Source organism: Chiroxiphia lanceolata, chromosome 8 (genome assembly GCF_009829145.1).
Source record: "Chiroxiphia lanceolata isolate bChiLan1 chromosome 8, bChiLan1.pri, whole genome shotgun sequence".
Taxonomy (NCBI): Eukaryota; Metazoa; Chordata; class Aves; order Passeriformes; family Pipridae; genus Chiroxiphia; species Chiroxiphia lanceolata.
In genome coordinates this window covers 11,299,822-11,322,925 of record NC_045644.1, presented here as the reverse complement: position 1 = coordinate 11,322,925, position 23,104 = coordinate 11,299,822, and the positions used below count along the sequence as shown (strand labels likewise).

The window sequence follows — 23,104 nt, the reverse complement described above, 5'->3', positions numbered from 1 at the left end:
TATCTACTCATCTGTCCTCCCAGCTGCTTACCAGTTTTTTTCCCCTTCAGTGTGTGTGCATATCTTTGTATTATTTGAGGGGAAAGGTTGGCTACTTCTTTTACAATATTTGTCTCCATTTGCTTCTCTTTCTTATCCTCAGAAAAACACAAAATGGAGTGGAGACCTAGAAACATCTCTTATCAAACTGACACATCTCCTTTAATTTCTTCAGGGAATCATTAACATCATGAACTCATGACCCTACTGGAAATCATAAATGGTTTAGGTTGGAAGGAACCTTAAAGGTCATCTAGTTCCCAACCCCCTGCCATGGGCAGGGACACCTTCCACAAAAGAGGTTGCTCAAAACCCCATCCAACCTGGCCTTGAACCCTTCTAGGGATGGGGCAGCCACAGCTTCTCTGCGCAACCTGTGCCAGGGCCTCACCATCCTCACAGGAAAAAATTTCCTCTCAATATCTATTCTAAATCTACCCTTTTTCAGTTTGAAGCCATTACCCCTTTCCTTATCACTCCATGTCCATGTCAAAAATCGCCCTCCAGCTCTCTTGTAGCCCCTTTAGGTACTAGAAGGGGCCCTAAGGTCTCCCCAGACCCTTCTCTTCTCTGGGCTGAACAACCCCAACTCTCTCAGACTGTTTTCAAAGGAAAGGTGCTACAGCTCTCTGATCTTCTTGAAGTATGGAGTTGTATTTCTTTTGTATTTCTCCCACTTGCTGGGCTGTGTGCAATACCCAAATAAGTAAAAAAATAAAATCAATACCATTGTATAGATAATGATTATAACTTGATGATATAATTTACTAGCTGGGCTTCTGTATTGTTCATTTTATGTTAGTTTTTAAGACACTTTTATTATTTGGTTTTATTTCTTCCCTCTCCCCCTCAAGTTTTTCAAGATTGGGTTTTGATTATAATTAAAAAGTAAAATGTCTCATTTCGATTTAAAAAAAATTATGTTTTCCAGACATTTTAATGAGATTTTCAACCTTATGTTCTTATTTTTTTTACAGACAGCTCCAATTGTGATACTTTGACTTACTGACTTTCAGAAAATAATTTCTGGTGGAAGGCATGTCTTGATCTGAGGACTAGAATAAAAACCTGGCTTTTAATGAGCAATGAATGTCTGCATATATATTTTGGCCATATTGAACTATATGCACTTTGACCAGGTTTTTTGCAACTACTGGTCATGGATATTTGGATTTGCAAGTCACAAGTATCATTAGTGAACTTTGACCAGATGACCGGACCACTTTAAAAAAAGAAGAAAAATGTAATGTAATCCCAACATAACTGATTGGCCAATTGTGTTCACATTTGTATTCACTACAAATCAGCATCTTCACCAGCAAAATTCCATCATAGGAATGTACATCAAAAATGACCAAGTGTCACAAAAATAAACTCAGAAGTATTTAGATAAAGAATTTATCCAACTTTTTAAAACTAGGATCTACTGCATTCTCTTCCCCTAATGTCAACTACATCAGTAAACACTATGCTATCAGCAATAATCCATGTTACATTAACTTGCTGTTTCTGTATTACCCTGATGAAGTATTTATCTCTTAGAATATTCCTTCCTAGTAATTAGGGTATTTTCATAGAGTACAATTCCAGAATTACCAAGTACATTGATAACTTTCATGTATTTTTCTGTCACAGTACATTTAACAGCAAAATCTCAAGAAGCTGCCATAGAAATTATAAAAACCATGAAAACTGTTGATACAGTGCAGAACTGCCATGCCTTGGGGTTGTATGCAGTGGGGATTCTTTCATGTCTCCATCTGACACATAACGTGGTTGACTCTCTGAGTGGATTACATTTTCCTCAGTATACCATTTTCACATGCTTAGATTATGCAAACAGATATGTGATGGTACCCAAATTATAGCAATTATTAGAGATGTCAGTTTTATAGTAGTCCATCATTAAAGCCTGCCCAGCACAAATGTGTCTTCACTACCTTTTAATGAGGTAGAAAATTACAGATCCCCGTTTTCTACATGTGTTTTATTTTGTTGTTTGGTGGTATTTTTAAGACAAGAAACCAGTACCCTTTAATTTTAACGGTTTGAGTTCATCTGTTCATCTCTCACCTTATATCTACCTCCACAAAGTGACATTACATTTCTTTCATCACAAGTGTGGATGTCAGGGCACCACTTGAAGCTGCAGGTGGAAGAATGAAAAGGGAGAACAGAGGAGCTCTGAATAAACAAATATTCTATTTCCATGTTAATGACTCCTCTTAATGAGAGGATGCAAGAATACAAAATACGTATTAGTTACAAGGAGCTGAATTGTGTCCACACAGAGTGTTTTCTCAGAGTTATGTAGTAGGCATTATCAGATTGCCTTAGTGTTTTCCTTCACAGGGTTAAATTTCTCTGGGGTAGCAGTAGAAGGCAGTGCTTCATGGAGCAGCCAAAAAATAAGCAAATAAAGAAGAAAATTCTCCTGGAAATATATATAAGAAATGCAGCTGTAAAAGACACTAAAAATTCTCTGACAGCATTTGCAGGTAGAGCCTTCTCAAGACTAAAACTAGGAAGCCCAGTGGTGTTTATTCACAAGACTTAGAGTGATACACAAACTATTTACAAGGTAATATGAGAGACTAAAATAGCAATGAAAATATCAGTGAGCAACAAGGAAAACACATCTTTGGTTTCACCAAGCCTTCAAATCCATGTAAAAGTCTTTAAAGTCTTCCAGATGACCCTTCCTATCAAAAGAAGCAGTGTAACTAAATGCAGGCCTTGCTTTGTGTCTTCCACTTTTAGAGAAGTCCTAGTTTAGACAGTATTGGAAGCAATCTGTATTAAAGCAACTCCTCAGCCTTCCTTAGATAACAGAAAATATCCCTCATTCTCTGCCCATTACTGCTGTGTCCTGGTTGATTCCTTCAAACACATTTAAATTAGAGAAAGCACCAGTAACAGGAGAGAGTAACTCCACATTCTGCTTTTCTTGAAAAGTTGTGACTTTGGGACATTTTACTTCACTATTTATTTCTGCTCTTAAGAATAAGTGAAGTTGAAGTCAGTCTTCTGGCTTAACAGATTCATAAGACTGCATTTTTCCTCATCAAAATAATTAATTAAAGAAACCCCTACCAACAACAAACCATAGGGCACTGAGCAAGGTTTTATCCACCTTGTGCACCAGCACTAGATACAGAGATGTTGCTGCAGAAATTTGGATTTCAACTGTACTGCTGCACCTTCTTATATTCCAGTTCCCTTCTGCTTTTCTTGCATGGGGAGTCAGCAGTGGCCACACATTGAGTGCAAAGGGCTGCCCTGCTTCAGCACTTCAGTGTCTCTTATCCTCAGGTTACTTGTCTGCACAGGAATGGAAGTCCATAGAAAAGCCCAGTGTTGTTCTCTGTGGGGTACAGGGTCTCAATTACACGTGCACAGCTCTTTTCTACTATAGATGGGTTTGAGAACAGACAGTGTCCATAGAATTGCAGTTAACAGTATTTTTTTTTCCAGAGTGATTATGGTCATAATAAATAAGCCAGAATAAGATGCAACACTGTCTCCCCAAGTTTGATTACTTTTACTTTTGATAGCAGAAGTACAGTCTAGGTTATACTGACATGTGTTATACAAAGGACATTCTACTCAAGGTGAAAATACAGGCTTGCAGTTTCATGCTTTGTTTTTGACTGTAGGGAAGTTAGATGGGTGGTTGCAACATCTTTTCATCTTTTAACTTACTCTTTGCCTTTGAAGTTCCAAGCCCGAGTTGTCTTATTTGTTAGGTTCTAAGAGGCCTTCAAAGTTTGAGCTCCACAGAAAGGGAAAATGATAATTTTCATCATTATTTTTATTGCAGGCATCCATCATCTCAATTTACAATAAACCAGATCTGTAAGCAATAACAGGAAACTTCAAAAGGTTGGGAGCACTGTACAGAATATGTGGATACAGTGACAGTCTTTCCATCTCTCTGACCCTCTTCAGTGATTACAATTTTGCTGGACATCTCAAAGACTGGGTACCCAGATTTCTATGACTTTCTGCTTTTATTAGCCCAGAAAAAACCAGATGTGTAGAGCTGTGTGTTTGCATTTGAAATTTTGAGACCCTTTTAGGAATTCTACAGGAAAGAAATACACACGTCTGTCTACAGACACTTACATAAAAACAAGTTTAAGCCAAAAATGAAATTTAGCTTGCAAAAGCTTCAGCTAACACGGGTTCTGAGAAAGGATTAAATAGCAGGAGCAGCAAACAAAATCTCTGGTATATCCTTTGCAGACTAAATATAAATTTAACTTTAGAAGTAAATTTGACCTAGAGCTCTTACTTTTTTTATAAATTAAAAGAAAATATTTGAGTGAACCATTCCTGAATCTTGATATGTTCAAAATCTGTGGGTTTGGCAGAAATTTATAGTTTAGAAACTACCATGGGGGTCTTATTTTAACCATTGGGTTCAGCTCCTTCTTATTTCAAAGCTTCTCTTTGAAAGGCATATTCACAAGACGTAAGTCCAGTTCTGTTCACAGGCAGACTGCTGCTTCCATGAAGAGTTGATGAGAAACCTCACAGATTTACACCAGTGTAAGCAAAAAGAGAAATAAGGCAAAACGCAAGAAAAACCTTATCTTTGATTTGGACTATATAATTTAAGTCAACTCATGCATTACAGATGCCTCAAATTCTATCACAGCCACGTAGGTAATGCCCCTAAGTGAATTTAGATACAAATCGTATGGTATACGCTAATGCAGCAAAGAGTTCAACTTGCATTAGTGACAAAGAGCCCTGATACTTCTGCATGGTAACTCTGGCATCAGACTTGCTAATGCTTTGCCATTGCCATAAAACAACTGACATTCAAAGATTCAGCAGGAGGAACTTACACATGGCTGATTCATACAGCTGGAAATCTGACTGGAAACACTGCACTGCTGCTTAGAAGCTTTACTGCAGAGTGATTTAAGCTCATAATGAAGAAGTGTGTGTGCCTTTAGTTCAATGGTCATTAACTTTCAAGGACTACATAGGTCTAACAGTAGTTAAAAATGTATCACCAGCCACTAGAGGAATCTACAGCTACCTGTGGCAGAAATGCTGGTATCCTCAAAGACTCTAAGACTTCAGGCTTTGGCCCTTAATTGCAGCAGGATCAGACTGAACTCTTCACTCTCCTATCCCAAATCAATGCTTTCTTCAGACTATTGTTCAGCATGGTTCAGTTGTGCATCACCCTTAGATCAAAGACCCAATATTTGAGTGTCATATAAACACACAATGCCCCTTTCATACCAGTTCTAAATTAATTTCAACAAATCAGCAGGTCAGTTTGCATTCAGCCATATTGCCTTCAAGACCTCATTTCAACATCTCTGTATGTATGGGGAAGTTGTGCCTAGGAAATGAGGAAGAGGGTTTTGCTCTTACCAGTAGAATCTGTTTGGTGCAACTCCCTCATGAAGAAGCAGCCATCTTCTGCCAAACTCCACTGAACTGAATAACTGGGGACAAAAACAAACAGTCATGAATCACAGTATAACACAGAGACATCAGAGAAATTAATCTGAAGAACCTTGTATCACTTCTGAGACAGTGACTTTGGACTTTTACTTCTTCCAGACTCTAAGGGACACACCTGAGGTGGCTGAAAGGTGTCTGTGGTGCCTTTTATTGGCATAGACAATACTGAGATGTGTGATATGGGACACAACTGGTATTACCTGAGGAATCACTTCATGTGTACACCCAACAACCTGCCATGAATAAAAAATCATCATCCATTTGCCTTCCTCCATGTCCTGAGGACATTCTCATTCTATTTATCAGTGCCATCCTTAGACAGCTTTTTCAATCTGGTACCAAAAATGTTCCAACATGTCTAAACTTCTCTTGTAGGACTGGATGAGTTTAAATAGCACAAGTTGCTTATAGCACAGAAACCCATGATTCTCCCTCTGCTCTTGTCCTTCTCCTGCAAACAACGTGACACCTTCTCCTACTCTGGTTACACAAACAATATTCAAACACATCAATCATTTCAGAAAATATTTTCATGATAAATACCAAACCAGGCTGAGAAAGGTCAGCAAAAAGGCATGTTACAGGTATTAGAAAGAGTTTGACATGCCTTTGTGGAATGATGTACAAATGTTACTGTTAGAGAGCACTTGCAAACAGATGCTGCCCATAAATGCTGCCATCAGGTAATTCTCGAAAGGCCAATAGAGAGAAGGATCATTTGGGTTCTTTGATTTCTTTTGCTTTATTTAGCTTCAAATTTATCACATGGAAGAACTGAGAAGCAGTCAACCCTAAACTTTCTTGCAGATTCATCCTATTTCCCTTCTCTCCTTTGCTTGATAGACTAGGTCAGTACCCTTTATGGCAAGGCAGATGTTGGACACCTTTTTGAACTGTGATCTCCCTTTTCATGACACCACTTTAGGGATCTTGCATAAAATGCCAACAATCTGCATCTTCATGTGCAAACCCTGACAAATTTTTTTTGGAACACACTGTGGCAGGGAAGAGAAAGATGGATACCTGTGAGAATAACTGAGAAGGAAAAAATTATGACTTTAAAGCTTCAGGTTCATCAGAAAGATGATTTGAATATATTTTAAGAATAATGAGACTGGGATGCAAAAAACCTTGAGATCTACTTATTTGGCTATTCATTCCAAACACAAACCCCAATATCCCTCACTCAGCTTTTCTATGGTAAAAACTTGGAAGGACATCAAGAAACTAGTTACAACAGCTTTTTGGTAAAGAGTAGACTGGCATATGTCAAAATTTATTTTAAATACGAAAGCTAAAAATTCACCTCTTTCATCTTCTTCCTTTCTCTTGAACAGTCGAAGAGAGAGGGAAGAAGGTGGAGGGGATAGAAGATAATAAGAGCAAGAAGAGGGAAACCAGTTTAGTTTTGTAACTAGAAATGCATCCACTTTAAAACTTCAATGGTGAGTCTGCTATTTTTCCTTAAATAGAAGATTCTAGATACATTTTTATTTAAACTGTAGGAAACCTTAACTATAACTAAGGAAAACTTTCATTTTTGAAAATTAAAGAAAATCTTTTGGAATATTTAATTTTTAAAAGTAATTTGAATTCACCTATTAAAGAACTTTACCATTAGAGGAGGTATTCCCCCCCCTTCACATTCAAAATCCATTTCCAGATCCGTTTTTATAATTGCAGCAAAAATAAAAACATAGTAACAATAAGCTATTGTTATTATCTATCATCTCTCTGATGTCAGTATTCTCCCTTTACTGGCACAGTAGTTTCTTCCATGCCAAGTAATGTCTTTGACATACAGTAATTTTAGTTTTAATGAAGCTCATATCAACCTTTCGCTAAGAATAGGGAACAATCCAAACAAATACCTGTGTGTTTCCAGACTAGGGATATATAGGATCTAAGCTTTACAGCGACATTGATGTTTAGATGCCTGAAGTCATCATACTAAATCTTGTTTTCCCACTTCTGTATCTGTCACCCTTATTCCTCTCTAGTTTCCCTGTGTACAACTTTCAGCAGGTTATGAATTTGTTGGTGACAGCAGCAATTAACTGAGATTAATTTCAGCGTGCAAAAGCTTTCTCTGTGCTCGTGCCTGCAGTCCCACTGCAGTGCCAGGTGGTTGAACAATCCCAGTGCCACAGCTTCCCTCTGGCTTTTCCAGCACAGTTCTTCAGAGGGGCTGTTTACCTGGTGCATCCGACAACTCCCTCAGCAGAACAGAAGCTGTGACAGCGCACAGCAACCAGGGAGCCCTGCCTTCTCTTAATCTGTGCCCTGAATGAGACGTGATTCAGGCAAAAAGTGGAGAAATGCTAGACTTTATAAGTTTGTTTCAAAGGCAGGAAATGGATATAGCAATACTACTGTCAGGGCTGGGCTCTCAAATTAGAAACCAGTGCCCAGTGAGCTGGAGACAGCGTGTGAGAAAAGGCAACAGCTCTCAAGGGGAAATAGCAGCTCTCTGGGAACCCATGTCCAAAGCTCTCATTGTCTTCGATGAGACACTTTAATAACCAGGATGGTTTTTTCCTCCTCTGCCATTATCTCAGCACCAACCTTGGCCTTTACTGACTCAGAGCAGCACAAGCAGCACCAGCGTACCTTTAGAAAAGGCAGAATTCCTCAACTTATGTATCGCCCTCTCCCCCCCCCCAAAAAAAAATCTATCCTTTGCAGCAAGGATTTTTTACAGATATTTTATTCTAGTATCATTCATTTTTTAACTGAGTTTATTCAGTTGGACCAGAAAAAAAGAAGTATTCAGAGGCTAGATTTTTTTCAAGTATCAGTTATGATACAGCTGGGATTATTTTTCCCCATTTAGCAATTATAGTGCCTATATGGATATTTTTCAAACCCAGCATGGTATTTTGCCATCGTTATAAAAGCCTTCTCTCTCTTGGGACTTCTAGTGACAGACTCGTGCATGCAGTCCCTTCAGAGATGACATTTTGTTTTCCTTGGCATTCTGCTGTCTGATGACAATTTTCAGTATTAGAATGAATTAGATAATGTTCTTTGCTACACTTCTTTTTCAACCACAGATAGAAAAGGAACCTATTACCATTTCAATGTATGTTTTCATCTGAGGGCCAAGTAGTGATCTGACATATCTAGTTTCACAGAGACAAAACTGATATGAAGTACAAATCTCATATTGATCTCTTAGACTTGACTCTGGTTCATCAGGGAATAATTCTGTTCTTGCTTCCTCTTCTCTTGTACTTTTATTTTTCTGTGTAATGCGCAGATTGTGTAACAATCATTAACAGTCTGGTTTTCCTTTGTTTTGCTTTTCAAAATCCTAATATTCCGTGAAGTAGAAACCTACCACCTACCTCACTCATATAAGGAAACAGAAAAAGCAAAGGAAAAGAAAAGGTTGTTCTGAAGTTACCAATACCTTCTGAGACTGAGCAGGGATTCAAATAAACTCTCTGAATGGCAAGACTACAGAAGAGCCCTCTCATAACACAACACTACTATCTTCTGGAGAAGGGAAAGTTGACATCTGAAAACTGAACTTCTTTCCTTATCTACACTAGACATGATACGATACTCCCCTCTCTCTTTTTGTTTCCCAGTCTGGTTAAAGAAAAGGTGATTTAAATAGCATGATGAAAGTGGCATGAGGGAAATAGTTTGAGCTAGCTAGTAGTTCTGATTATTTTTCTTTTCCTTAAGAGATTTCCCCTAAAAAGTTGTAATGGAATACAGCACGGAGTATAAGTTTATTTGTCGACTGGATTTAGCAACTTCCATATTCTTATATTCAAAACAAAAAAAGCTGTCTTTCTCTCACCTCAGTCTAGCTTATTTGGGTATCAAACAAAGTATATTATATTTAATGAAATTGCTGCATGGGGCATTTCTTCTTCAGAGCAGCTAAAGGCTGAGAGGCAAGTTGTTATTCCCTGAATCAGACTATGGACCAGGTTTTTCTCTACCAACGCTGAATTTGACAGAAGAGTATAAACAAAGAATCTGAAATTGTGAATGGTATTTTCTTCCTAGAATAAAGCATAAGACTCATGATTAAGGATACAGAAATGGACTACAGTGCTGACAGTCATATACGTCCCTGATCTCTGATCTGTTTGTAAGTTCCAGTGTTAAGAAGCTTAAATATCCTTGAAGCACTGAAGTTCACAGGACGCTGCATAGACTTTGAACATTTTAAGTTGCAGGCAATGCATTAATCATGCCACACAGAAGCCATCAATAAGGTTTCCCAATAATTGGTGTTTATTGAATGCTGATGGAAACACATCAGGGCAGTAAAGCTGTCAGATACCTGCTTCACAGCTCGTTCAAACACTAGTGATGTCTGCAGCTCTGCAGCTGCTTTTGCTGATGAACCACACACTACTGCCACATAGACTGTCTGTTGTTCAGTATGATCATAACACAGCAATTTCTTTTGTGCCTGTTCATCAGATCATAGCATCCTGGAGATGACCCTTAGCTGTCTTCCTACCTAACCCTCAATAACTACTCACACATTCTCAAATATGAGCCACATTCAGCCAGTGTTCTGGTTTTGAGGTAGCTGGCAAACAACTCTATTAGGGTGATGTCTCCGGTGCGTTCAACTCATATGCTAAAAAAAGTAGCTGGCAACATGTTTTTTGCCAGGACATATTTAAAGAAATCTGACTGGCATACATATTTTAAAGCAAGAATGAACCTCTAATATCATGAGTCTGTTCTCCTCCTAACAGATGCTGCAGATTTTTCACCACTAGCTCAAGCAGTAAAGAGAATTATTCAGGCCAACAACTGATGGCTGAACTAGATTGTATCATTTGGAAAGACACCCAATCTCAAATCCAAGGGATGATGAATTTATCACTTCACTTAGTATGTTGTCCTCAAAGTTAAGTCCCTTCTCTACTAAAAAAATACTATCTCTGTAACAAATAACAGGGTATCCTGCAGTTGTTTTCTGTCGTGTTGTAAATTTCCTATGTAGGTTCACAACTGCATTAAATAAATGCATTTTTGTTTAAAAAGTGTATTGTATTAGAATGAGAATAGAACAGAAAAAGCTTGTTACAGCAGAATTTACAGCAAAGTGTGAGAATTTTCATGCACACATGCACAGCTTTAAATTTTAAAATAAATTATTGTTTATCATTTGCATTACATTAAAACCTATGGCTTCAAGTGAATTTAGTGTTGACAGGCACTTCGTATAATAAGAAACTGGAGACACATGGGAGAGGACAGTCAAACAAATGGCAGAGGCAGAGACAGAGAAGGGAGAGGTGAGTCATCTACAGAAAAGTGAAAGAAGTTGCTTAACACCACAGAGAGCAGTGTCAGACCCAGTAATATAGAGTACATTCTTTTATTCCTAATCCAGTGAGCTGTCCAACTCTGATGGAAAGAAAAATAGAAATTTTTTCATGGAAGTAGGAAAACTGGAGCTAGATAGAGCACAGAAAATCTTGCAGAGAAACAACAGATCTGCCCTTAACTAAAAGTATGTATCCATGGACCCAAAAGCAGGAAAAGAACAAGTTCTCTAAGGGTACAGAGGGCTGATGTTTATACAGATGGATAAACAAGGATGTATTGATTTGCCTAAAGATGAGTGAGTCAGTGGTAAAGAGCACAGTGATTACTGCTTGAGAATCTTTCCTTCTGTTTTACTTATCACAGTTCACAGTCCTGGCCCAGAAATCTATCTTGACCGCCAGGCTGCCACTGGGCTCTGCTAGGTGATTTTTTCTTTTTCTTCCATCTTTTAATTCCATTCTTTATTTTAATTTGTTACCCCAGCACATCATGCTTAGTGAGGTCTGTAAAAGACTGATGGGTACTCTAAGAAAGAATATTTTACAACATAGTTTGTACACCACACCATTCTTCTTCTTTTGATGTCCCTTCTTTGTTAATTTTCAGAATGTTGGTTGCCACCAAATGCTCATCAGTTTGCCTAGAGATAACAAGGCATATTTGCAAAGGATTGTGTGCTAGATGTGTTATCAGGATGCCTAACAGGCATCTGTGCTTAGGGTCCTCACACAAATGGTGTGCACAGCCCTAGCTACAAATGTGGGTGTTTCTGTGCATTGCTTGCTCAGAAACATAACCACATGGAATGTCTTAAAAATAGAGAATAGCATTCACAAGGCCTTTGTGTGGAAGGCCATATCCATCCTTGGCACAAGTGCTGGCAACCCAGAAAAGATACCTAAGATCACGCAGAAAGTGCAACATTGCAAAGGCTGGAACAAACAACTTTTAACATACATATTACTTATGACTTTTTCATCTTCAATATGCGTCAAAGAGAATCAAGTCTGCTGGAAATCTGGCTTGGATGATTAGTGGTGTCCCAAATATTAACATAAATAGTGTGGACTGTTGCAGGAGTGATGCCATAGGGGAAGGGAGTTATTCACATAGGCTAATGTTAGCTTTATGCAAACTAGCTCCCTGGCTGTGGCTGTAGTCTGTCAAAAGAGATAGGCTTTTCCAGAGGATGATTCAAAGTGGCTAATGCTTACCACTATAGAGAAGCTTTTTTCCTCTCCATTAACTTCAGATGGGATTAGCCTCCCTCAGCCAACATTAGCCCAAGTGAATAGTCCTCTAAATGTTGTCAGCCGTGTGGAAAAAAAAAACCCAGCCCTGAAATGATGTCACTTGATGTTATCAACTCTTTTTTTTTTATTTTTTAAACTATGATGTAATTTCTGATAAAATAAATCTGGATTTTATTCTCGTTTCTCTGGTGGAAGTAAGCTGTGACTGTTACTACTGAAACCGAGAGGGTGTAAATAGAAACAGAATAATTTATCTTGAAAGGAACCTCTGGAGGTTCCTGGTCTGATCCTTTTCCAAGAAAATTCACCCTTAAAGATTCTGGTGCAACGAAATGTAAGGTTTTAGAATTACAAAGTATATCCAGAATAGTCCATCACATCTTGAAGAGTGAATACTGACTGCATCTGTGGCAGATACTCTACTGTCAGACACAAGTATTAGACCAAAACACATGCATAGATGGGGTGAAGGTACTGTTAAGTGTTGGTCTGTTCTCTCACAGACATCCTGTGGCCACATGCATCCATGTCTCTTCTCTAAGTGGCTTCTCTGTCATCTCTGATAAAAGAATACCTTTTTCTTCCACTTATCTGCATGAGGAGTGGACATCTTTAATGCAGGAAAATGAAGAAGATTATATGATTTGATGTCAGAAGATATGTTGTCTCACAAGTATCAGAATCCTGATTTGCTAAACTGTGGCACTTTAGAAATATCAGTCCTTAACATTGATCTTCAGCATGACACATGCAATCAATAAAGGTAGAAGATGGAATCAGATATTTCAAAAAGGCCAAAATGAAAAAAAAATAAGAAAAAAAGAAAGGAAATATAAACCTCTTCATTTACTAGTGCTGTGTTGACAGAGTTCCTTTTATTTGGGGTGCCTCGCTTTTCAAGAGTTATTTACAATGAGAGTGGAGCAGCAAAAACGATAACTCCATTTTAAACCTGCTTTTTCAGCCTCTGCTGCTGCCATTCAGTGCTTGAGAGCCTTTGTGCATTTATTTCTGAGCTGGGCAATTACAACCCCACATTTTGCCTGACTTGTGTTTCCCGATTTCACTTGTATTTCATCTCTTCAAGTAGCTCTGTTATTTCTGACTGATTGCTAACCATTCCTCTGTGTGTCTGACCCATTTGAATAGCAAAAGATGTCTCCACATGAACCAGAGGCTCTTACATTCCATGCTCTGATTACACAGAAAGCACTCCTGAAGATTACACAGTAATACGTAAGCAATGCTGCCATAAAATACAACCCCTCATTCTACAAGCAAGCTGATTAAACCCATGAGAACTCACATGTACAAGACCTCCAACAAGCTTTTGCCTTATAAGTAATGCTTTGCTGTGTCTGAAGTTTCCTTCTGATTTGTAATGGAGAAGCATGCAGTAGTTCTGCAATTATGTGGCAAAAATCAGCCAAGTAACAACTGTACTTTCGGCCAGAACAATGAATGCAATCATGAAGCAATTAGTGCAGGCAGCAGATGGTTTGCTGCTCTTTTTTTCTCAAGACTGGAAGGAAAAAGCCATGACTTAATAAGGGACTGGTCTGTCAGAAGTGGTAATTCAAGTCTGCTGCCCAAGGCAGAGACACAGGGAGAGATATGGGAACAAAAGTAACAGTCACTGAACCTTAACAAGTTGTTGCTTGTCAGTTGAACCCCAGTAATTAACCGCATTCACTCATAAACAACACCCAAGAAACTAGGACATAAAATTATTTCAGTTAAAACAGATTTCCCTACCATTCAGTGAATCCAAACAAATAAAAAAGATCTTATCATAGTGATAGGCTCAGTGGGCTGCGAAAGAGATTGAGGGATGATTCTGTGTGACCCATTTCCTGTTGCTTACAACTGAGCAATAAGAGGCATGGACTGCTGTTGGCTTTGCCCTCATCAGTCCTGAATTGGATGGATAACTTCTGAGAACAAAAGCAGCCCCGAACCCATGTGATTCCTGTCTCTCCAGCTCTTGCTCTTATTCACCACCTGATTCTCCTGGTCCCGTTTGGTGCAATGACATGATGCAAATGGATGACAACAACCATGTTGCAAGAGGGGTGCAAACATGTTTTCTAGTTGACTCTCACCTCTCTCCTGTCAACAGCAAAATTAAATGACTATGCTAACCATTACTGATCAACAACCAACTCACTCTTTAAAGTCCCCATCAACACCACCTTCACAGAATTTTGAATCAGTGGCATCAAAGTTAGTGGCATCAAAATGTAAATTCTTTACCATGCAGATATGTTTCCCTTGCCTCCTTGGGTGACTCTTAGTCAGTATGCACACAGTACCTGGAATCCAAGGAGTAATGGGTTCTCTTTCCTTAAATAAGGCCTTAGCACAAGATCAGGAAATAGCTAACAGCAGTGTCATTTGTTCCAAAGTACCTCACAGCTCCCTTTGCAATTATCTAAATACCTGCAGGACCTCTTAATTACTCTCAGAAAATTTTGCCTTTCGATATACAAACATGAAACCAATGGGAGTCATTTACACTTAGCCATAGGCTGAACTTGACCCTTGGTTTGAGTTACATTTAATTTAGTCCAAGCTGATTAATACTCTTTGCCTGCTGGTTACCCTCTACACTTCTTGGCCAAAGCTTGTTAAGTCAGAAAATGTAGCCATTAGGCTTTAAAGCAGAAACCAGGCCTGTGACTCATACCCATTCAGAGTACTTTTAAAATTCTATTTTGAAGTTAATTGGTACAGATCTACAGACCTTCTGCTACCTGATTTTTGTCTTGCAACTACAGTACTGAATTACTAACAGTTATCTAATTTGCTAATCAACACCATAACAAAGAAATTTTATCATACAGCCTACAGCCTCTCACCCCAAACACCCCATTCATCCAACTCCCACACCAACCCCATAAATTCAGGTTAACGCACAAAAGGACACTTTGTTTTTATATCCATGTTGTTTTTTAGGATTCTGTACAAGTGGGAGTTTCCTACGGAATAGTGTCAATACTTGTTGGTAGCCATCTATCATAAATTAAATAAGCCTTAGCTGTATGGCCTCTAATTCAGAATTATTTCCTGATTAGACTGAATACCATAACAACTGAAATAAATTTTCTACTATATCATACTTTTATTTGACAAAGTTCCCAATGAAAGCTTCATTGCTCTTCATGTAATAAATTTCCTGCTTATTAACACACAGTAATGTTCACTTCAACGGGTCCTAAAAAGACATCAGAGACCAGCTTCTGTTCTGTTTCATATCTGTCCAGAGAACTCAATGGTCACAAGAGAAAGGAAAAGTTTTGACCTTGACTAATTACATACTGAACACCCAGAAATAATTTAATCTGCACCTTCCTCTGAACAGAGTATTTATATAACCACAGTACACTCTACAAAATGCTGTGAGAGGGGTGAGTGAAAAATATTGTATGGAACTGGGAAGAATTAGGCGGGGAAGATGCATTTCTCAGTTGCAAAGGATATTAAGCTACAGCCCTGGAATGATACTGGTTTTGAATTTAAAATGCAGGATTGAAATATTCAAAAAATTTCAGTAAGATCATTTTGTGACCTTACCTACTTACTTAGTTATGCCTTTATTTTCTCAGGCTTACAGTAAGAGTAACAACAAGACTAATTTATGCAAAAGGAAAATTAGTCATTTAATGCTTTTACAATGAATTAAAATACACAGATGAAAAACATCACTGAATTCAATCTTTTATGTTGATGTTTGCACTAACGTATAACTTGAACAATTTAGCTAATACAATTATTGCTTAGACTGCAAATTTTTTTTGTCTTTTTCTAGTTTTATTTAAAAATGTCAAAATGTCAGGACGTGAAATCTGCCATTTCTCAGAGTAGTTTGCTCCAATGGCTAATTACTTTACTGCAGAGTTTGTCTGCCATTGACTCCTAACCATCAAATTTTGTTAGAAGTTTTTATTGCTGGATCAAAATGCTTACTCCTATATTTTGTCTTCCTCCATGGAGATATTTATGCACAACAATATAGTTTCCCTTCAGTCTTTTTGTTAAACTAAAGAGATTGAGGTTTATCAAGTCCTTCACAGGAAGACAAATCCTTGTGAGTATTGATGTGTCTGATTTTCAAAAAGTTCTAACAATGAGTTCTCCAAAATAAAGTCTTGTGGTGTTGTGTTAGGTTGGGCAGCAAAAAATCAAGGCAAATCTCACAGCATATTTATTTGGTTGATGGATTACCTGTACTGAAGAACTGGACTTCAAAGAAAATTGATTCACTGCTACTTTTTCTCTTAGAAAATCAAAGACTACTTGAAAATATGCCAACCAGATAGGAATAAGGATTGTCTTATACTGTTCTTGGAGCTGATGCTAGGCTGGAGCAAGACAATTGTGAAATAAGAGGACAAAAGCCTCATTAGAGGTTGTGATTCCTACAGCGAAGGACCCTAGCTGTCTTCTCTGCCCATTGCCTGTCACACAATATTGCTTGCCAAAAGGACGGATGACTAAATGCAGACTGCCAGATCAGTAACTGAGGGCTAGGCCCCAAGAATACAATAGATGCCCATGTCCTTTACTTTGACCTTTATGTTGAGGCTTGATCAACGTTTTCTGCTTGGAAATACCAAACTGGTATTTCCAAATACTCTCCTGGCATCACCCTCAAAACCACCTGAATGTTCTGCAGCAGTTACACAAAGAGATGGAGAAACCCCAAGTTCTTCCTAAGCAAACAAAGCAAAATGCTGCCAACAATTCTTACCTTCTGATCTTGGCTGTAGGCTAAGATCCAATCTTCCTGCTTGGGGTGGAAGAGCAGACTGTGGATGTAGAAGTTCAGACGGTATTTTTGATAGGTGGCTCCTTCGTCAGAACTGATTAATAAGCTGCTTTCAACTTCTGGATCAGTCAGCAGCATAATCTATATGGAAGGGAAAGATGAAAATACAGTGGTGAAGAGAAAACAGATGGAAGAGAAAGCAAGCAGCTGGGAACTACAGATAAGCTTATTAAATATGGCTATTTCAAAATGTTTCATTGTAATGTCAAACCTACCATAGCCAATACTTCAGTAATTAAAACACTATATTTCAACTACACATATAAACACATAATATATGACCAAATAATCAGAATGGCTTTGCCACTAGTTAAATCAGACCTAAATGAAGTTATCCTTAGGTTATTTGAAAAATTAAACCTGAAATGTTTAACACTAGAGGACAAATTTACTAAGTTACCAGACAGGCACAGTGGGGTGCTAGGGTCTTCAAGAATGATCTATTGGAGTGACAGACAAAAAGTTAGGTGTTAAGAAAACAAGAAAAAAACCAAAACAAAACAGAGAGAGGAGAGTGACACGTTAGAGAATGATCTCTAATGGTGAGTTTTGTTAGACTCTGGCAGAAATTTCAGAGAAGACAGCTTCATTGCCTGAAACATTATAACGTGGCTGTCTGCAACAAGCAATCTTACTCTGGCAGAACACATCTGATAACATAATGGGTTCTTTCCATCTCCAGTTCCTACTGTGCTGTGAATTACAGATTTGGTGGTATATAAAAATAATCTCTGCAAAGTATATTTGCTTTCTAGCTTTGTCCAGGAGTGTTAGTTTAGCAGTCACAAAAGATATATGGCTTGTAGTTGTAGTAGCTACTTCTCCCCCATTAAGTGTGGTATTAATTGGTCTGCATTGCTGATGAATCAGAGAGAATAATGAGTTACTGCTCTCATGTGTCTCTGCACAAGAGAATGTATAGGTCTAATCAGTAAAAAGAGATCAGTAAGCAACAGAGTAATACCCCTAAGGAATGGGAATGAGGTATCATGAGTGAAAACCATGAAAAGTTCTAAAGAATATTTGCCCGGAAAGGTATTAAAGCCTTGAATCATTAGGATTTTTGTTTTCTTTTTTTTTTCTAAGTTGCTTTGCAAATGGCAAACACTGATCTGGTTTTAGACAAGCCTGAAATGAAAGGATCTGCACCTGACATTTCTCAGAGCAAATTCCTGTCTCAGTTTGAGCATTGTAAAAATTACACACTCCATTTCCTTCTTTCATTTAGGCAGGCAGAGTTAGACATAACTCACTACCTATGAATTATAAGGAGACATAGCATCTGGTGTCTGATAGACACCAGAAGGTGAAGGGGTAAATACACATATAATCTACACAGAATATCTCCTTCATTATTGTGCAGCTGCCAAATGTTTCTTTTTCTGTCTCTAGAAACCCCCTTGGTAGCACAATTTGGCCTGTGACTTAGAAGTCCAGGGTTCTGCAAAATCCTTGAACTTTCTGATTAATCTGCATAATCACAGAGCAGTTACATTACTGCACTGTATCTCTAACATTAAATAGGGTAGGGTTCCCATTGTAGCATAAAGTTACAGTCTCCTATTATATCTCTGATTTATTTTAGAAATTTGTGATGAAAACATGCATTATTATACATTTTTATTTTCATTTAACACTTTCAAATATACCAAGCATATTGTTGATGTGACTTCTAAACTGAAGATTGTATGACAGAAGCTACACAGAAAGGATTAATAATCAAAATATCAATATATTCTACTGCCACTAAGTAGCCTATCCAGCTTCTGAAGCCAAAAATTAATTACAATGTTGTTTATCAGTTGGTTTTTTTTTTCTTACCAGACCAATTTCTGGAACAATGTTCCTATGTTTAACATTTATTGATTTAGTACTATGATTCAAGTATTATGATTTTCCTATTTTTATGACTTCCTTCTTGAGTGGACTTTGTTTATGTTAGCATTTGGAAATATCACAGCACAGCACTAATTTGGACTAGAGCAACTAGAGCAGAAATAAGCACAAATCAATGGGCTTGATGCGAGCTCCCTGAAGTTAATAAGAGTCTTGTCATTGACTTTGGATTGTGCCTCTAAGGCAAGTTGTTAATCAAGATCCAGTCTAGTCTCAAATATTTCCTTCTACCTGCACAAGGAACTCATCTGACCTCATCACTGCCACATCCAAGCACAACACTGCCTTAACACATTTTCTGTCAGGCCACTCCTCTGAAGTGTGAAAGTGCTCTTATCTGCATTTCTTAGAAAGGGAATCCAGGGATAAACTGTTGAGGCACCGAAGCACCTAATTCCACATCCAATCAATAAAAGTTAAGTGCCTGAACAGACTTGCTAACACTGCTGACTTCGGCTTTAATCTGCTAACTGCCACCCTGGGCTGTTAGTACTTTGTTTTCAGATATCTACGGGTCTCCAAACGCACTGGCTATTGCATTGGGATAACCAGCCATTCTGTACCTAAGTGTTTCGGGACACACCAGTTTTGCTACATATGCCAGCAGCAATAGCACCTTAGACGTGGCAGAGCTGTGGGGAACTGCTGCAGGTTTATGCAAGGGCACACAGAGAGTCGTAGACCGGGGAGGGATTTGATGGACGACTCCACTAGTCAGATTGCTAACTACGAGACCAACTTTCAGCATTATCTGCTCCACTGTTGTACCCTGTATTGCCAATCACTTTGCACAGATGTCATAAGACAAAACACGGTAGAGTTGACTATCAGTCACTGCTCACATCACAGTCACAACACCACGTTTCTTACAAGATAAGAAAAGCAAATTTCATTACAACATATCTGTGTGTAAATAATCAGCGTTACCAGCCCAAAAGATAGCATTTATTGGATAAGTAGAATAAATTTATACCTGTATGAAAAATACATCAAAATGAGAGGAAAATGCCATGTGTATCTACATAAACATTTCAGATAAGACCCAGAGTGTGCTTCTGAAATTAACCCTTTCAAATTTCGGGGGAAATCTCTATAGCAAGTCCTTACATACTCTGACTCGTTCCACAGTGATCTTGGAGGACAGGAGTGGCATTCCTTTTCAAGGACACTAAACCAGAACATACCCTGCCTATGGCAGGGGGTTAGAACTAAATAATCTTTAAGGTCCTTTCCATTCCAAACCATTCAATGATACCTATGATAGCTTTCAGGAGTTCATCTAATGTTTTCTAACCACTACTGGACACTCAGATCAGAGTATCAGGCTAGCACTACTCTAAAGTCAGACCCTCTGCCTCCTAAATGCCCAGACTGCAGATGTCATCTCAGCTTCAACCATTTCATTCTACAAACACACTTCCACTGAGCTGTGCTACGTGATAATGTGGTTGCAGTCACATTAGTTTAGTTTTATTGCCCAAGTTGCCTGGAATATAAATGAGAAAGCAGGGAAAGTACAATTAATTTTAATGCTTTTGTTGTTGCAGCATATGAAACACAGAGTAACTACATTTCAGAATTTCCCCTGAAATAAATTAATCCAATTTCTTCTTTGAAGTAGTCTACTACCCACTGACTTGATGCAGTTCCTTATACAGAAAATACAACTGGACACAGATGTGTTGAACAGGAAAAGCAAGAAAGCCAATACCAGTAACAAGAACAAGAGTGAATCTAAGTTTAGACTCCATAAACTTCAATATCTAAGAATATGTAAGATAAGAGATTATAAAGAAACTATTTTTATAATTTTCAGCTTTACTGTAGAAAGCACACTGGATTTACTGAAATGTGAGCTCCTCAAAGGAGCATCAAACATCTTACTCTGTTTCTACAGTGCCTAATACAACATATCACCACTTTTCTAGCTAACACTGCATTTTGGATGAGTATATTCTGGACATCACTCAGGAATCAACATGACCTTTGTACATGAAAATCACACCTTAAATCTATCTAGGTCCTTAGAGCCTGTTGGGAGAGACAACCTAGCTGATGAAGTCATACAAGATTTTTGAGGTGTCCCCTTGCCAAAGGATCTGAAATGGCCATGGGATAACTGGCTGGAAAAGACCTCTAAGATTAAAGAGTCCAACCATTAAACTAACAGTACCAGGTCCACCCCTAAAACATGTCCCTAAGCACCACACTTACACACTTTTTGAACACTTCCAGGGACAGTGATTCCACCACTTCCCTGAGCAGCCTGTTCCAATGCTTGACCACCCATTCAGTGAAGAAATTTTTCTAATATCCAATCTAAACTTCCTCTGGTCCAATTTCAGGCAGGTTCCCCTTGTCCTATTGCTTGTCACCTGGGAGAAAAGACCGCCCCCCACCTGTCTACATAAACAATAACAATATTATCAGCTCAGGTGGGCTGATCTGGCAACTTTTGTGAAGAATTGGGCCCATGATTTTTATGTTGACAGTTTTTAAACTACCTCTGATTCCACCATTACAAAGTAAAGTTATTAATGCAGGAGTAAGAAGAGCCATACTCATCCGCCCCTCACTTCCAGTAAAGGTCCTTTGTAGAGGCAGACCAACCTTGGAGTGCCTCTGGTGTGGTTTATTGTTTGTCTTTTGTTAAATGAAAATGAAGAGTGAGTATGAGCCAAGACTCTACTTCTCCCCAGCAAAAGTAATTGCTCTCTGTTCAGATCAGTTCTCAGCAATGATCAGAATCTGCTTATTCACACCAGGCACAGCAAGCACACACTGCACTTCCTGATGGTCCAGATGGATTGGGTTTTTTCTCTATAAAAAAAGTCAACATAGTCGACACAGGCTTTTGCAACCAAATGCAAGTCATCCATTAATCATCTACACCCTGAAAAGGAAGCAGCTCAACTTGATCTGCATTTTTCTAGAAGTGACAAATGAACACAAAACATAAGTTATAGATCTTAAACAGTCCTCAATTTTTTCACCCCTTTTTTGATGCTAATTCTGGTGATGAGAGATTGCTCTTGACAATTACATGTATTTTTGCTGTCCTCACAAAAAATCCCAGGAATTATTAGCAAGAGGATTCTGATTTTACTTCTACAGATGGAATTGGGATCCTTTTGTAACTGCCCTGAATGGTAGATTTAGTGGCTTAGTAAAAAGAGCCCAGAACTGCTCTTTTATTTTGGCCACTGATATCTCCACCTGGACCAACTTTTTCCTAACATTTTGTAGGAGAGAGCATAGTATCAGTGAAATAGAACAGTATAAAAAAAAGTCCAAATGCATTTCATAGGTTGACATGTTCTTCCATTCATTTCTGATGTATGAACAAATCTGAGTTATTATACCTGAGCCGAAATAGGGATAAAGTGCAAATTGGGTCAAAGTTACTGAAAGAACCTTTACCTTCCTTACCTATCACACTCTTCATGCATAGACCCAACACTGGTGACCCACATGGAACAATTAATATTTCTCACAGAAAGAAATGAGTGAAGTATAGCAAAAGAAGAAATCAGCAAGTAAGAACAAAAATGTCCCTAACAAAAGCAGGGCATTCCCTACTTAAATTCTCTAAATGATTGCATTTATTTTTCCAGCTTCTCTGCATGTCAATTACAAAATTTTAGAGGGTTGTGGGGGGAGTTTTTTTCACATGGTAACTGACTACAAGAGTTGGAGTCTCAACACAACAAAATGTAATTTCTGCCACTTCTGAATTTGGATTGCATTTGCAAGGCATGAATATTGTGTAAAGAGAGAAACTGATCCTCCAGATTCAGCAGTTCATGCATGCATTTCAAAGTAATGCTCTCTGCTATGAATTAATTAAACAAGTTCATTGCTTAAGCTTTCTCAAGATCTAGAATAAGATATAAAGTGAAACAAGGCAAAGAAAGGCCATGACATTCTGAAATAAATGCAACACTACTGTAAAGCAAATTAGACCTATTGCTTTTACAGGACTGAGTTGCTGGAAGTAGTAAATGGTTACAAGAGCAAATAAATTAGAGACAAAATCACAAAAGAAATAACAAGCATTTAGTTATTTAGTTAGATATTAATACAGAAAGAGGAGACTGAAGCCTTTGAAAAGTTTAACAATCTTTACTTATGGGCTAACATCAACTGCTGTAGAATTGTGTACATAAGTAATGCCACCAAAAGTTGGCCCAAGTTGCTGCTTCAAATAAATTGGCGCACAGCACCAGCACCTAAATGAAAACATGAAATGAGCTAGAGCTGACAGTTTTGAAGCTGTTGCTATTGCCAACTA

The 23,104-nt window shown here is 38.2% G+C and overlaps 1 protein-coding gene across 7 annotated transcripts in view; it reads right to left on the bottom strand.

Moving 5' to 3' along the window:
• The window catches only part of LOC116790290 (VPS10 domain-containing receptor SorCS1-like), a 271,838-nt gene that overhangs the window by 86,414 nt on the left and 162,320 nt on the right, over nucleotides 1–23,104 (bottom strand). For all 7 annotated transcript variants that reach the window (XM_032695112.1, XM_032695117.1, XM_032695115.1 and 4 more), the window contains 2 exons: nucleotides 16,840–16,998; nucleotides 5,434–5,507 (listed from right to left, as the gene is read on the bottom strand). In XM_032695112.1, coding sequence (XP_032551003.1) covers nucleotides 5,434–5,507; nucleotides 16,840–16,998 — 233 coding nt within the window. The remainder of the gene's footprint in view (nucleotides 1–5,433; nucleotides 5,508–16,839; nucleotides 16,999–23,104) is intronic.